Source organism: Trichoplusia ni, chromosome 13 (genome assembly GCF_003590095.1).
Source record: "Trichoplusia ni isolate ovarian cell line Hi5 chromosome 13, tn1, whole genome shotgun sequence".
Lineage (NCBI taxonomy): Eukaryota > Metazoa > Arthropoda > Insecta > Lepidoptera > Noctuidae > Trichoplusia > Trichoplusia ni.
Window position 1 is genome coordinate 1984741 of NC_039490.1, and position 16249 is coordinate 2000989.

At 45.0% G+C, this 16249-nt stretch overlaps 3 protein-coding genes across 5 annotated transcripts; 2 read left to right on the forward strand and 1 right to left on the reverse strand.

Moving 5' to 3' along the window:
• Positions 1-1761: 1761 nt before the first annotated feature.
• LOC113500014 lies at positions 1762-4071 on the forward strand. 3 transcript variants are annotated; one of them, XM_026880655.1, is made up of 5 exons: positions 1762-2239; positions 2499-2708; positions 2778-2978; positions 3066-3232; positions 3538-3758. In XM_026880655.1, exons 1-5 carry the CDS (start codon positions 2186-2188, stop codon positions 3641-3643), a joined length of 738 nt encoding a protein of 245 aa, XP_026736456.1. In that variant the 5' UTR covers positions 1762-2185; the 3' UTR covers positions 3644-3758. The 3 variants fall into 3 exon arrangements, with proteins under 3 accessions (XP_026736456.1, XP_026736458.1, XP_026736457.1); XM_026880657.1 differs by having other exon boundaries at positions 1779-2239; positions 3610-3758; XM_026880656.1 differs by having other exon boundaries at positions 1791-2239; positions 3665-4071.
• LOC113500013 (major facilitator superfamily domain-containing protein 6) lies at positions 4065-10327 on the reverse strand. The gene is made up of 9 exons (XM_026880654.1): positions 10233-10327; positions 7659-8357; positions 6623-6815; positions 6287-6454; positions 6058-6207; positions 5871-5984; positions 5324-5516; positions 4948-5255; positions 4065-4880 (listed from the first exon to the last, which is right to left on the reverse strand). The coding sequence occupies exons 1-9, from the start codon at positions 10325-10327 to the stop codon at positions 4776-4778; spliced, it is 2025 nt and encodes a 674-aa protein (XP_026736455.1). The 3' UTR covers positions 4065-4775.
• Positions 10328-14138: 3811 nt separating this feature from the next.
• LOC113500191 lies at positions 14139-15941 on the forward strand. Its single transcript, XM_026880901.1, has one exon. It carries the CDS (start codon positions 14139-14141, stop codon positions 15939-15941), a length of 1803 nt encoding a protein of 600 aa, XP_026736702.1.
• The last annotated feature ends 308 nt before the right edge of the window (positions 15942-16249 follow it).

The following is a 16249-nucleotide window of genomic DNA, read 5'->3' on the forward strand; positions in this document are numbered from 1 at the left end:
AAATAATATAGGTACTAAAACTAAATAATACTTCTAAACAACTAACATCCGTGCCTACTGTTAAAGTTTAGAAATGAAAGAAAACTATTAATATATTTAAACGCTACCAAAACCACTAATACCTATTTCATACAATAGCAACAAAACAAATCCAAAGATAAACAATTAAATACTAAGAGTCGCGCTCATAAGTAAGGTTTGGTTATAACAATTATCGTCTGTCAATAAGGTCGAACACCAATGCATGAAGCTCGCGCGCGGACTGCGCCGAAGCTTAAAAAATTGAGTAACTTCTCCCGTTTTTCCTACATTTCCCTTCTCTGCTGTGGTCCTATTGACCATAGCGTGATGAAAAGTATACTATAACCTGCCCAGGAGTATGAAGAGTAATCGTACTAAGTTTCGTTAAAATCCGTCGAGCAGTTTTTGTTTCTATAAAGAACATACAGACAACTATAAAGAGCATCAGTATCGATCACTAATCACCCCCTAATAGCTATTTTTTAAATATACATATTTCATGTACAGAATTGGTCCCTCTACAATTTTATTATAAGTATAGATTTGGTTGACTAAATGTTAATTACAGAACTTTACCTGACACAGCGGATCAGCATTGCCTTTTCACGTGATAATTCGGCAAGCCTAACAGGCACGCTTACAGCCGGTGACGCGAATGATTTTTTGATGAATTGATTTTTTTTCATTTATATGTCGATCATCGAAAGGCTAGATAATAGATTGATCTGAACAAAGTTATTGCATTTTTATGGTTTCTATTCTCGATAACTGAAATAGAACCAAAACTACTTTAAAAAAATTGTCGGTGTCTTTTTTAAGCCTCCAAAATAGTAAAAGCTATTATATAAACTCACAAGTAAGGTTAAATTACTCACTGTGAGCTGGGGCCAGCTTCCAGCCCTAGCATCAGGTGAGAGTAGACAGTGCTTACGTGTCATACTAAGAGCCCAAAACGAGTCTCCCTCAACGATGGGTAACCATAATTTCATTGTCATAAGGTATATTTTCTGGAAAATAATGCAAATAAGTAGATCTACCTAATCCTACTACTACTATAAAGGCGAAAGTTTGTAAGTATGGATGTATGGATGTTTGTTACTCTTTCACGTAAAAACTACTGAATGATTTGAATGAAACTTTACCACAATATAGCTTATACATCAGAATAACACATAGGCTACAATTTTTGAGGTTTCTAATGTGAGGTCGTAAAAAAACACATTTTTTGCGCTTACATTGCAAACGCTGACTGAATCCTAGACGGGACGAACCTGAAGTCCACGCGAACGAAGTCGCGGGCAAAAGCTAGTGTTATATAATTATAATCATCACCTCGACCATCGACACAGCACAGCTTCTGGAAGAGACACTTTTTCTTTTGAAGTCATTACACAGTTCACATCTGAAGTATCGTCATGAATAGTTCCGGACTAAAGTATATCACGGCTGGTGCCTTTGTTGTGTATTACTTTGTTATTACTCGTACTGAACTCGAAAAAAATAATAGTAGTTATAATAAGTCAAGTAAATCGCAGGCTATGCATTGGGTAGGACAGGTCAGGCAGTAAAAGATTAAGAAAGAAATAACAGATACGGTGCACATCAACCAAATCAATTTAGCAGAATATCCCAATCGACGCGGAAATTATCAAGCGTTCTCGTAATTGGATGTCTTTATCCTCATAGTTGGTTTACTGCAACATTATAAAATATGTGATCATATTACATTTCCTTTTTAGCTCAACCATGGTTCAGTGGCAAATGTAACTTCAGCGAATACGAGTGTCTAGAAGTAGCGATCCTTCGAATATTCGGCGTGGTGAGTGTGTAGGTAAATCACCTGCGTGTTGTGACTTGTGGCTGTTTGTAAACAGGTAACTGTGTAGCACTATCTTACTGTTCCAATAATAGTGATAGAGTGGGCGCACAGCTGACTGATGAGTAACGCCTTAATGACTTCACGATCCGCCCGTTGCTGATAGGAGATAGCGTGCGATAAGATAGGCGACGTGCGACTATCACATTATCAGGAACACGCTGTTTGCAACAACCTACATTACGGCGGAGTCGAGATAGCAGGTGTGTGCCCGCGGTGTCGTGCACGCGCTCAGTGTCCGGCGTCGTGGTGCTGCTGTGTTTGCTGGGGCTGGTGCTGGCGGCCGCCATGTGCTCCCGCGCCGCGCCCGCCGTGCTCTCCCACGTCAACCTGCTGCTCACCGTGAGTGACGATTGATTTACTAAAGCTACTGACCGAATGGCCTTCCCTGCTCTTTTGGTACTTCTTAATGGAGTGTCTCCTATAATAATAAGCTCTGTTCACAATCATATAATTGTAGTTCTTAGGTGTCTGTTTCGATATAATCTGACCGAAAATCGAGTTGTTCCCATTGTTTTTTTAATAATAATAATTAAACATATTGGTTAAATGTGTGAGTTTGTGGATGCCTTTGAGCATTGAGGACGTGTGTAATGTGCAGCTGTACGGCGGCGCCCTGCTGGCGACGGCGGCGCGGCTCAAGTGGGACCCCAGCACGTACGTGGTGCTGCGCGAGCTGTTCCCCGCCGAGTACCGCGCGGCCGCCGTCTCGCTGACGGGCGCGGGCGCGCTGCTGCTGCTGCTGGCGCACCTCGCCGCCGCCGCACACCACGCCCAGCGCGACTACACTCGCCGCCTGCTCTACTACACGGTAGCCACGAGTTGTTGCGACCTGACTGTCGCCTGCCGCTGGTTGCTAACAGAGTGTTTGTGGTCGCAGTACGCGTTGCTGATGACCCTGCTGATGGTGGGCGAGCTGGTGTTCGGCACGTGGCTGGCGCTGCAGGTGGTGGCCTGGCTGGACTCCGAGGCGGCGCAGCAGATGGGCGAGGCGCTGGAGCTGAGCGAGCACCTGCGGCCCATACTGCGCTACTTGGCGCGTTGGCACCCGCTGCCCGACCGCATCGACGAGCTCATCGCGGTGCGTACAGACCTCCGGTGCCTACAGTTCGTGTGAACTTGTGAGTCAGTGCTTGCCGTAGCTAATGGGAGCGCGCTGTGTGTGCAGGAGGCGCAGGCAGACGCGCCGCGCAACCTGTACGCGGCGCTGGCGCTGGGCGCGCTGCTGCTGGTGCTGCAGCCGCTGAGCGTGGCGATGGCGCTGCTGGCCGCCTGCCGCCGCCCGCTGCCCTCCGCCTCGGAGGTCAGCCTGCAGCCAAGGACTCCCTTGTACAGGTACACACTCACCTTATCCATTTCATATGCTACTAAACTATGTATGAGGCTAAGACGTAGCTATAAATTGCTACGGTATCTAATCTCTCGAATTGATCAATGCACGATTGGATGACATTTTGGAACCGAGAACCGATACTCAATAATGTATCATTTTAAAAGTGCTCGGAACATGGCCTGTTTGAAGTAAAAACTTGTTTTCAAACATGATCTTGACCAATAACTCGTTAAGAAGGAGACCTATAACGACCGTTGTCTCTGGAGCGGTCGTGGTGCTCGTACAGCGGCGTGTTGTGTGGTTGCAGGCGGTGCGCCCCCGGGCGAGGCCGCTGCGCCGCCGCTAGCTCGGTTACCTTCGTAGTGAACATATATTACAGGCAGAAGGGCGGCCGCGCCCTCGAGCCTGGCTGACGTGTTTGTGTGGGTGTGCAGCCGCGCCGACTCCGGCCCGCAGTACCGCCCGCTGCCGCTGCGCACCGCCTACAAGAACGGCCGCATCGTGATCCTGTGATCGCTCCGCCGCACTCCGCGCTCCCCGCCGCACTCCGCTCACTAGTCACTGCTCGAACGTGTGCTCGACTGATTCTTAGTAAATAGTCTAAACCCGACTCGATACATAGCTATCAAAGTAAGTAGGTGTGAGTCATATTCAGGAAAATAACAACAATATGCGTTTCGTTGACTAAAATGAGTCAAAACCTATGTAATGTATTAATTTAGTGTTATTAAAAGTGATACCTAAGTTTAAATATAAGTAATTGTCTAATGTGCTTCTAAGTGTATTGTAAGTATTTACTTTAAAGTTTAAGTTAAAATAAAATAAAAGCCGAAATCATGAATAGTCCAACATTTATTTATTCATTATACACGTGAAATTGAAAGTGTCGGCACGGTGGCGGGCGCAGGCCGCGCGACTCGCGTCACGCTTGCCGCACGTGCGAGCCGCGCGGGGTCGCGCGTCCGCCCGTGCCGCGTGAGATCCCGCTATAGACTGTGCAAAAATATATAACTGGTGCAGGCGCGGGCTGATCCCCACGATACATCTTTACAACAAACGTTATGTATACATATAGCTATCGTAATAAGAATATCTATCTATTATATTATATCAACAAATAAATGATCATCCGAGGTGGCTGGCTGCTGCCCTCTCTACATCACACCATGATATGACATGCGTTCCATCTCACAGAGCGGCCCGGCCACGGCGGCGGCGGCCGGCCGCATACTATGCAACATTACGAACATAATAATACTACCTACATATAAATATAATACACTCTGACTTAACTAGATATAGCACGGTCAACACTGGCCAGGACGGCGCGGCGGCCGCCGGCTGACCAGCGCTGAGTTACAGAAGCAACGAACACGCGAGATAATGACGCGAGGAGCCGCGCCGCTTCGACGCTGACTCTTTTAACATTCATAATTAGCTCTTAACGAATACTGGGACCTGTTGCCTAGGGTCAAACACTTTGTACATAGGACAGAGAGAACATGTCGGATGTAGTAGTCGGTGGGTAGCGAGGTCGTGCGGCGCTTATCTGTAGGCGGGCGCTGCCTGCTGCTCGGCCAGGAACGGGTTGGAGGGGCGCGGCGCCGGCGCCTGGCCCGGCACGCTCAGCGACTCCGCGCCGCTGTAGCTCTGTGGGCGAGAGGGGCGGTCAGTGCGGGCGAGGCGGGGCGGGCAGAGCGCCTGGAGCCGGACCTACCTGCGTGGCGCCGTATGAGTCGTGGTGAGCCAGGTCGGCCAGGCGCGTGGAGGACAGCGCGCGCGGCAGCGGGTTGGACGGCACTCCGTGAGGGGCCAGCACGCCCGCCTCGGCGACGGCGCGAGCCTCGTCATCCACGGCCGTGTCACCCGTCTCCGGCTCGCCACGGAAGTTGATGAAAGCGAACGCGGCGAGCACCACGGTGCAGAGCAGCCCGTAGCCGGCGAAGGTGCGCGTCGTGCCCCACTTGGCGACCGCGATGCCTCCCAGCACGGCGCCGCAGCCGCGGCCCAGCCCGTGGTGCAGCCCTGCGGGGACAGCGCGTGTGAGAGTCGCTCCGAGCGGGCGGCCGGCGGAGCGGCGCGGCGCTCAGTACCTTGCAGCACGCCCTGCGCGGAGGAGCGCAGGCGCGGCGGCGCGCCGTGTGCGATGTACGAGCAGCAGGCGGCCCACACGGCGGCGTGCGTCACGCCCTGCACGAATTCGAAGGGCAGCACCCACCAGGGGTCGCTCAGCCACGCGATGTACAGGAAGCGCAGCACGTTGCCCGCCAGGCCCAGGCACAGCACCTACGGCCCGACACGCTCTCTCAGTATAATATCAATGCCATCACATGGCTAAATGACCATCAGCATCGGTTTTAATAAGCCTCAGCGATTCGACTACAAATACATCTTTATGATCAAAATAAAATCATTTTCACAGATATTTTTAAATAACTGGTGGGGTGATTCTATGTTTTGCCTTTCATACATAATCAACATCACTATAAGTATAATACTTAAAAATCCCCGGTTGCCCACTCTAAAGAAGTCTCCATACATAAAGGCAACATGTAAAGTGATCAATAAAATTCGTCAAATGACTCCACTACCATTATTGTATTTTTGTCCGTTTTCCAAATCGTAATGCTCATCACTAACCTTCACATGACCCATTTGAGTGATCAGCTTAAAGCTGAAGAAATAGGCAAATATTTCCGAGATGTGATTGATGACAGATGCCACTCCGAACAGTGTCGGTGATCCCCCAATGTCCTGCAACAGCGAGAACAAAACATGTAGAGCGAGCGTGGGGGCTGTTGGGTAAGCGGGAGGGGGGATATCCCACCTGCAGGTGCCAGAAGAGAAAGGTGAATATTAGGCCGATGCCGAAGCCCATGAACCACGCCACGAACAGGAATGACGCCGCCTTCACGTTCTGGAACTGGCGCAGCACCGTCACCCACTCCGGCATCTCGCGCGTGGTCTGCGCGAACACCTGCAACACACCACCACTTGCTCAGCTTTTGGTAACCGACACAATCTGTTGTGGTAACAGCCGCAGGGACGTGCCTGACCTTGGCTTGCTCGAGCACGGGCTGGCGCGGCGCCGCCGGCGCGCTGGTGTCCAGCCCCGGCAGCTGCAACTGCTCCGCCAGCTGCTGCTGGAGCTTCTCCTCGTGCGTGGGCTCGGCTGGCGCGGCCGGTGCAGCCTCCACGCTCACGAACTCGTACTTAAAACGTATCTGTCAACACATAACATGGGGTGAACTATATGTATGTATTCAGTAGGCGCTAAACTGTAGCGAGTTTTCTATGAAACTGAAATGAGATATAGAACACCTGAATTCGGTAGGAATCACTATAATATAGCTTGGGAAAAACTAATCTAGTACGGGAAACATGGAGCTGACCTGGGTGGCGGTGATGAGCGCGGCGCCCATCAGCACGGAGAAGGTGGCAAAGCAGATGGTGTAGTTCTTCTCGAAGCGCTGCGGGCCGCCGCACGGGTGCGAGCTGAACGCCGTGCTGTGGTCCAGCGCGATGCCCACGAAGAACATGGCCAGCCCCCAGCCCAGCGAGCCGAACATGCGCTGGTGCCCGTACCTGTCGCACGCAAACATTCAACCGAGCGGAGTTATTGTTGTTTTAGTAGAATTAAACTTTTGAATATTACCGATTAAAGGGCCTATTAATTAATTTGGGCTCAGCACGCATTTTAATTATTTTATAGCTGACATAGAAAGCTACCAAATTGGATCTAACGACGCCAAAGTCGGACGAGGCTACAAAGAATTATCCTTAGTTATAAGAATAAATAATATTCTAAATTGTTTTAAATAAATTTAATTACTGGTTTTGAACTTGATATTTAGATCTTACTTCGGCATGGCATATTATGTATTATAATTTCACATGCGGCCGGCATGTTTTTTTAGGTAACACTTAACGTTTTACTTTTAAGTAACACGTTAGTTTATAAAAGTAGTTATTTCTTCTTGTGTTAGTAACATTTCTCATTGCTGCTCTGCTAGTATTGGCATAGCGTGTTGGCAATAAAGCCTTTGTCCTTTTCAATAATGTTTAGAATACGGCTTATATTCTATAGACTAGCTGTTGCCCGCCACTTCGTCCGCGTGGTTAGAAGATATAAGTTAGGAATTTTTCAACGGAAGCCCTCAAAGATGAATAATTTCCCCTATTTTTTCCACATTTTCCATTGTATCTTCGCTCCTATTAGTCGCAGCGTGATGGTATATAGCCTAAAACCTTCCTCGATGAATGGTCTATTCAACACAAAAATAATTTTTGTTTCAATTTCAACCAGTAGTCCCCGAGATTAGAGCCTCAAACAAACAAACAAACTCTTCAGCTTTATATATTAGTATAGAAGTATAGATAGGCATAATGTATGCTCCTGTAAGAAAGCATGAAGACGGAGGCGGGTACCTGTCGGCGTCCTCGCCCAGCAGCGTGATGACGGCGGAGTCGGCGAGCGTGATGGCGGGCGCGCTGAAGAACTCGCCGATGACCACGAGCAGCAGCAGCAGGAAGAATGTCTTCTGGATGTCGGGCGTGCGGTACACGATGAACGAGTGAAGCGGTGTCACCCAGTCGCCGTTGGCCTTGGCGTCGTAGTTGAGCGCGTCGCTGACGGACAGCGGCGAGCCCTCGCGCCCGGCGTTGGGCGGGCCGCGAAACGAGCGGCTGGTGCTGGTGGGCCAGTCCTCGTCGTAGCGCGGCTCCGTCAGGTTGTAGGCGGTGGCGTTGAGCGGGTGCACGCACGACACGGCGCCCGGCTGCACCCAGCTCAGCGGCAGCGTGAACACGATCCAAGCTCCTAGCGACGCCAGCAGCAGCGTGCGCCCCTTCTGCCAGCGGTCCGCCAGCCCGCCCCAGAAGGGCGCCGACAGAAATTCCACAAAGGGCCGCGTGCCGATCAGCAGCCCGCACTGGCCGGCGTTCATGCCCATTTGTTTGAAGTACACGCCCATGAGAGGGAACAGTGAGCCGAAAGCCGAGTAGAAGAAAAAGTAGAAGGTCTTGACGGTGAGCAGCTCCGGGTCCACCGCGCCGGCGCCGCACATCATCTCCAGCAGGTCGCTGCGCCCGCGCACCTTGTTCGTGGCATCCTTGGGCGCGGGGTACCTGCATCCGCCCATAGTCCGTTATACAAGCTTATTATTGTCACTTTTACTTTTGGAAAAGCAGAATGAGATCGGCGAGGGAATAAAACTGTTTGTCTCAGATATACATCAATAAAATTAAAGGCACGATGTAAGTAACAATAACGTTCAACATTTCTAGTTGCTATACCACAGACAAAATGCTCAAATTCTGAACAAAGAAATATGTTTTTCGCATCTGACGTGGATACAGCCAGTTTATTTTAGCTACTTTCATAGCTTAATGACGTACGGAATTCACCTCTGGGGCAGCTGTACCGATATCAATTCAATTTTCGTGTTGAAAACAAGAGTCATTCGCACTATTTACGGCTTAGGGTCTAAAGTTTCTCTTCGAGAACAATTCAAGGAAATAAACATTCTGACTGTGACATCACAGTGTATAATATATTTGGAAATTTAATATATGTTCACAAAAACGAATCAGAATTTATAAAAATGACTGATGTGCATTCTTTGAATATAATTTGGTTATGCACTCCACTCGCCTCCACAGAGTAAGACAACTCGTTCATGGGTTAATGTATTAGCTTTTACAATAGAACTTCCTATTGGCGTTCTTAAATTACCTATTTAGAAGTTTAAAATATATGTCAAACTCAAAACTAAATTATCCAAAAATGGGTATTACAAGTTAACAATTAACTTTGACAATTGAATCAATTAAGTGCTTTGCTTCGGTAAGGAGTAAACTTGCAACTTTGCAAAACTGTTTCTACTCCCCCAGTAGTAGTAGTAATCAGATCCTATTACTCTCATTACTTTTAATTCAATGTTTTAGAGAAACTTTACTGCATTAGAAGATCTTAGGCAATACGATTACAGATACATACTGCTCATCGTAGTCAGAGTGACGTTACTGACTGGGACCCGATTCTGCTATTTTACAATATCCGATGAATTAATGGCAATTGAATTAAATTTGAAATTATTCCTTTTCTCTTAAGTATTTTGCCAATACAATAATTTGAACTGAATTGTATTGACTTTGAGTACCGTCCCGCACTGAATTTCCAATTATTGTGTAGGGAAAATGTTTAAGATAATACGAAAGTGTCATTTTCATTAATTCATCGGCCATTGTAAATAGCAGAATTGGGGCCCTGGACACGGACGTGGTATGATAACGGGTGGCACTTATTATTGCTCTACAAAGAGAAGCTGGTACCTGGTCTTAACACATAATCATGTCAAGTATCAATCTTTCTCATTAATATTTTACTAAGACACTACTACATATGCTACATACAGCACTTCACACTAATTAACTGTACATTTATAACCCGTGTCTCTTAAATCCGTAAGCGACGCCTTGACTGTCATTTACAAATCAATAAATTATAATTACTGTTTTATGATTCGGTGGCTGCAGCGATTTTGCAATAGCTCTGTTCAATGTTTAACCTACTAATTTGTAGTTTGCAGATAGAAAATGTATGGAAGGATGTAGTGCACCTCATTTAAAGGAATTAAACGCTTTTAGATTAGTGTAGGGTGCTTCAACATGACACTTTCTCATTATTTCTTTACTACATTCAAGGTCTTAATTTCAAAAGTTTGGTGCGAGGCAGCAAGCGCGCGCCGCCACCCCGCGCCTGCCGCGAGCGGCGCCGGCACCGAGCTCGCGTACTGCGCCTGTGCCTGTCCACGTGTGTAACTAGATCAATCGAATACCGAATAACCGTAATAATCGAATATCCGAATGTGTTGTTCAAACTCTAAGCATTCTTGAGTAAACAGTGTATCTACTGCGGAGACACTGTTATGTAAAAGATGGGGTGGTCTTTCGGCGCAGCAGGCGGGGCGGCGGCGGCGTCGGGCCGGGGGCTGAGCGCACCTGGAGGTGTCGACCTCGCCGTACTCGTCGGGATTGACCAGCGGGCGCGCGGCCAGCGGCGCGGCCGGCGGCGGGGCTCCCTGCGGCGGCTCCATGGCGCGGCGGCGGAGGACTGAGCCGGAACGCGCCGCGCCGCTCGATACCCGCCGCCGCCGCCCGCCGCTGCCCTCGCCGCGCCCGCAGCGCGCAGCCGCCGCGGCGCGCGCACGCGGCCTCGCCCTGCACAGCCCCAATACCAACAGCCGTCGAATCTTTGTCGGGCTCACGCACACTGCTACACATGATCTTCATCACATTCTGTGCGTACACTTAGCAGTTCGTGATTGTCCTACAATGTCGTTTATTTGGATGTTGCTAAGAAACGTATTGAGCGAATGTAAGTGTGTCTGAGGCAATGGTTCCAATGGCGACAGACCGGCTGGGTCGGCGGGGGAAGGGGTCGCCTTAATAAAGATGCTGTTCTTCCGATTTAGTTCTTACAGTAGTTTAAAATTGCACGATTAACTAAGATAGTAAGTACGAAGAAAAATTAAACAAGAGAAATCTGAAATATACTCCCCTCACCCTTGTTACAAGGCTCGGACCGCGCTCGCAAAAGAGCTGTTTCTAAAAAGCTACGAATTGCATCATAATATTGAATAAAAATTGCATTATAAATTTATTCAAATCTCATAAAAACCTATTTTTTATCATGAACGTGTTCTAATCATTGGATACATGAACTGGGCTGCTTTTGTAAGACGACTAAAAATTCACGGTGTATAGTGGGAAACAGAAAACGACCGTAATGTGTGCGACAAAGTGAACCAGTAGACGACTGGAACACTTGTCTTCTGCGTTAAATACTATCGAAATTAATCTCAATATCTATCGGTCTGTCTGAAAGTAGTAGTCTAGTCTAGTTTCTGATGTTTCAGTTTTTAAGATAGTTGGATTATTTATGTAAAAAGACGTTAAAGGAAATGGCGAACTCCCATACATAAATTTTGAAGAAAACAGGATCATGTCACGCCCGGTTCGTTAATTCCCATCCTTATTTTTACAGGCAGATCTGTTAAACGTATAACATCAAATATGTATAATATAAAAAACCGTTGGTTTACTAATACAACGTTTTTGAAGAAAATCGTTGAGGGACGAGAGATTGTGGCAGCAGATGCACTGTCTCGACTGGCTTCGAAAAAATTCAACGATATGAATACTAATATATTTTCTATCTTTTTTAAAGAACGACCTCTTCAGTAAGATTTCACAAATATATGAGTCGCGTGCATTATTAGTTCTACACGGTTGACGAGTAATTGCAACAAACCAAGGTAGTTGGGCTCAGTAGTCGATTCACCCTCATTTGACTGAAAACTCTTACTGTACTTGAGGTGTAATAGTAGTTGAGCGAGTTGTATATTACAAGGTTTTAGTGCACCGGGCGAATGTGTTTTGTTTATGTCAAAAACATAAATTCACCCGCCCGCCACCATCAATGTATGCCTTTATAAAAGTCTACGTATCTACGTATTTAATCTTCACAAGAACTACGCTCTTGGTACTTTAGTATCATAATAAAGATGATGCATTTATAATATTTCAGTAAATATGTTAGGAATTAGTTTATAGCAAAGTATGCATTGCACCAAGCAGCGAACGCAGAAAGTTGAATAAAACTCTATAAATATGTCAGCTACCCTTGTACAAAGTACAGGTTTATTGATGTCAATCGCGCGCGCAGTCAGCAGTTATACACTGACCCGAATATTTAGTTTTAATATTAGCGTTGTTATAAAGTTAGTTACCGATCGGTCATCAACCAAGCCGCGTTTGCTCATACCATTAAGCATTACTATTTTTACCCAATATACCATATTTTTACCAACCAAGGTTTTACTATTTATTTGTTGGATTTACGCCCAACAAATTGGTCCTTCGAGCCTCCGGAAAGGTGGGACCTATCGCGTTGTGGACATTGTACGTGACGTGTTAGCAACTACCTTTCTATAACCAGCCCTAAGACATCATATCGTACCAACCATTACCAACCAAGTGATATCGTCGTAAGCTAGACTGAAACATCAGACTTCTTCGAGTCACCACCCACCACAATTCACCACCAACCAGGAGATATCAAGTAAGATCTTTCCATTTTATTACTTACCAGAATGACTACCATTGCCGATTTATTTGCGGTACAGAGGGAGATCATGGAAAATATGAAAATACTGTATATTAACTTTAAAAAAGAAGGTAAAGAGCGGAAAACATCGGAAGCTATTAAACGTCGTTTACAATCTTTAGAGGCCTACTGGAGGGAATTCTCGCATAACCATGACAATTTAGTGAATTTATGTGACGAAACTGAAGATAATGAGTACTTCGGTGACGATTCGTACAATAAAACTAAAGCATTTTATGACGACGTTAAGAGACATTTTTTAAAAGTCATTGAAGAAACTTCTACTCGGTCTCCATCACCAAAGAACCAACCACTAACGCCATCATCGCATTCAACAACCGCTCCATTGCCTAGCACATCAGATCACGGTTTTCCAAGTTCCGGAACAGTACCGAAAAAAGTTTTACCACTACCACGATTCGTTTTCCATGACGTCGAGAAAACAAATAATGTCGAGGAAATGATGAGAAAACAGCAGAGTAACTTCAAAGCATTTGCTCGAACTATTTCTCAGATTAATCTGAATGTTTTGTCTGAAAAATGGGAGTTTAAAGATGTATTGAAGACTATTGAATCACGATGGGCAGCAATTGATTCTTTACATTGGGAAATCGACAGTAACTTACAGGGAGAAAACAGTAACTATGAAGATCTGTTTAACAAGTATGAGAGTGAATATTGTGAAATTAAAAAATCTATTAACCAAAGAATGTGGGACGTTAAGCACAGAGATAATTCTACACCAAAAATAGATATACCAATTTTCAACGGAAATTACCAACAATGGATTTCTTTCAAAGACTTGTTCATTGAATCTATCCACAATAATAATTCAATTTCTCCGGCCCAAAAATTTTTTAAAAATGAAACTACGTGGAGAAGCTGAAAAACTAATACTACATCTTCGTGTAAGCTCCGACAATTACCAGACCTGTTGGGACATCTTAAATCAAAGATACAATAATAAAAAACTAATTTTTAATACACACATGAATGTTCTCATGTCTTTGCCACTAATGCACCATCAAACAGCTTCTAGTATAAAAAAGCTTCATGACACCACTAATGAATGCCTCAACGCATTAAAAAATCTAGGCATAGACATATCTACGTGGGACCCGATAATCGTATACCTTGTATCGCAGAAAATGGACGCTGAAACGTATACAGATTATATTGACTCATTGCCGGATCCTCGAGCCCTGCCACATCTGCAAGATTTTCTAGCTTATCTTGAAGGAAAATTTATTGCTTTAGAGACAGTTCGTCGCAAAACTGAGACAATCAAGAATACGCAACCATTCAATAACCAACAAAAACATTCTAACCAAAATTTTAGCACCAGTACTCAACGGAAAAACCCAAAAGATTCAGGATTCAATAATGCTAATAGACATGATGAATGCAAACCATTTATTAACCATTCTGCTATTAAACCATACCAAAAATGTTTAATTTGTGACGAAAATCATGCACTGTTTATTTGCAATAAATTCCGTGAACTAAATAACCAAGAAAAACGGAAACTTATTGCGCAAAATAACATTTGTAAAACTTGCTTAATTAACCATAACGGCAAAGAGTGTACGTCGCAAAAAACATATCGTCATTGCCACGAAAAGCATAATTCGCTGTTGCACAATGCCTACGTAATCACTAACCCTGTTACCAACCAGACTTATACTAATAAGTACAACCAACCAAAATGTGTGTCACACGTGTCAAAAGACAACGAGCCAATGACAGACATTCTATTAGCTACAGCTCAAGTTAATGTTTTGGGAGTTGACGGGACCTACAAAACTATGAGAGCCCTTATTGACCAAGGGTCTCAAACCTCCATTATTTCGGAAAATGCAGCACAACAACTTGGAATTCATCGCCGAAGGTGCAAAGGTTCCATCTTCGGTATTGGAGCGAAAGAAAGTAACTGTAAAGGAGTAATGACAATTACCATAGCATCAAAACATAATGAGTTTACTATGAATATTGATGTATTAATAATGAAAACCCTTATCAATAAGCTACCAAACCAATCTTTCACCAAACCATCCTGGCAGTTCCTCGAAAATATACAATTCGCAGACCCTGAATTCAACCAAAGCCGCCCTGTCGACCTATTACTGGGTGCAGAGGTGTATTCTGAAATTATCCTACACGGCATTATAAAGGAAGATCAGTCACTACCCATCGCACAACAGACGCAATTAGGATGGATCTTATGTGGTAACGTGAGATCGTACTACTGTAACGTGGTTTTGAACAACTGTGACGATATAAAAAGGTTTTGGGAAATAGAAGATTTGACAGAACAACCGGATAACCAGTCTAGAGAAGATTTATACTGCATACAACAGTATCAAACGGAAACCAAACGTCAACCAGACGGCCGTTATGTCGTAAGATTGCCAATGAAACCGGAAGTAAAGGAACTATTGGGGGAATCTAAGTCAAAGGCTATAGCTCAATTTCACCAATTAGAAAGAAAATTTGGAAAAAATAGCCAAATAGCAGCTGATTACAAGCAATTCATGAACGAATATTTTAACCTTGGTCACATGAAATTAAGTCATAATAACCAACCAATAGAGTACTTTTTACCACACCACTGTGTAATACGCAGCGAATCAACAACGTCTGCAATACGAGTTGTATTCAACGGGTCAGCGAAAACATCTACTGGACATAGTGTAAATGACCTCATGTACAGCGGACCGAACTTGCAACTAGACTTATTATCTGTTATTATAAAATGGAGACAGTACAAAGTAGGTTATGTAGCAGATGCTGAGAAGATGTTTCGGCAGATTAATTTGAATGAAGAGGACCAGCAGTACCAGAAAATCATATGGAGAGACTCTCCGAACAATCCTTTAAGTCAATACCAATTAACCACTGTTACCTATGGAACCAAAGCGGCACCATTTTTAGCACTGATGACTATGAAGCAGTTAGATAAAGATAAGACAGAAGCAGCGAAGGTTCTGGAAAATAATCTGTACATGGATGACGTTTTGCATGGTCAGCACAATCTCGAATCTGCAAAAAAGATTAAGGGTCAACTAATCGAATTATTTAATGCCGGTGGGTTTAATCTGCGTAAGTGGAAATCAAATGAGACTGACCACGCAGACATTCGTTGGGAATTAAAAACGATCGGTGATAAAATCGATCAAGTAAAGAATAACACCAAACCAAATCTAGAAGATGAAGAATCTTTCAACTACCACGATGTTCACCACTACATCGCGATTTATGTACTTGCTGGAGCTATTCTATTAACATGTTTGGCGTACGGAGTGCGGAGGATCCGCGCACGAGTACAGCCGCGCGCAGAAGCGCTGCCACCGCCCCAACCGCAACCGAGAACACGCCATATAGCTGACCACCAGTATCATAGTGAAAATAATCCGTGTTTTAGTGTTAGTGATGAATACAATAGCGTGAATAACCATCCTAGTACGAGTGCGACGAACCATTTATATGCCCGAGTGAATAAAGTGAAACACCCAAACTCATTCAGTTTTGGTGTAGTGGAATAGAGACGGTAATAAATTTATTTTTTAAGTTTTATGTTACAATCATCTTGTTTATTGCACCATATTATTGTTTTATCACCTTGTATCACCATGCACCCTCATCATCCAGTCCCCCGGGAATATGTACAAAGTACAGGTTTATTGATGTCAATCGCGCGCGCAGTCAGCAGTTATACACTGACCCGAATATTTAGTTTTAATATTAGCGTTGTTATAAAGTTAGTTAACGATCGGTCATCAACCAAGCCGCGTTTGCTCATACCATTAAGCATTACCATTTTTACCCAATATACCATATTTTTACCAACCAA

Bases quoted from the DNA above. Each gene is read 5' to 3' on its own strand.
- LOC113500014 (XM_026880655.1), top strand. From the start codon at position 2,186: ATGTGCTCCCGCGCCGCGCCCGCCGTGCTCTCCCACGTCAACCTGCTG. The intron at 2,240-2,498 runs GTGAGTGACGAT...TGTAATGTGCAG, and splicing joins ACGTCAACCTGCTGCTCACC to CTGTACGGCGGCGCCCTGCT. The intron at 2,979-3,065 runs GTGCGTACAGAC...CTGTGTGTGCAG, and splicing joins GCATCGACGAGCTCATCGCG to GAGGCGCAGGCAGACGCGCC.
- LOC113500013 (XM_026880654.1), bottom strand. From the start codon at position 10,327: ATGGAGCCGCCGCAGGGAGCCCCGCCGCCGGCCGCGCCGCTGGCCGCG. The intron at 8,358-10,232 runs GTGCGCTCAGCC...GGGCGGATGCAG, and splicing joins GGCGAGGTCGACACCTCCAG to GTACCCCGCGCCCAAGGATG. The intron at 6,208-6,286 runs GTCAGGCACGTC...GGTGTGTTGCAG, and splicing joins CCGTGCTCGAGCAAGCCAAG to GTGTTCGCGCAGACCACGCG.
- LOC113500191 (XM_026880901.1), top strand. From the start codon at position 14,139: ATGACAGACATTCTATTAGCTACAGCTCAAGTTAATGTTTTGGGAGTT.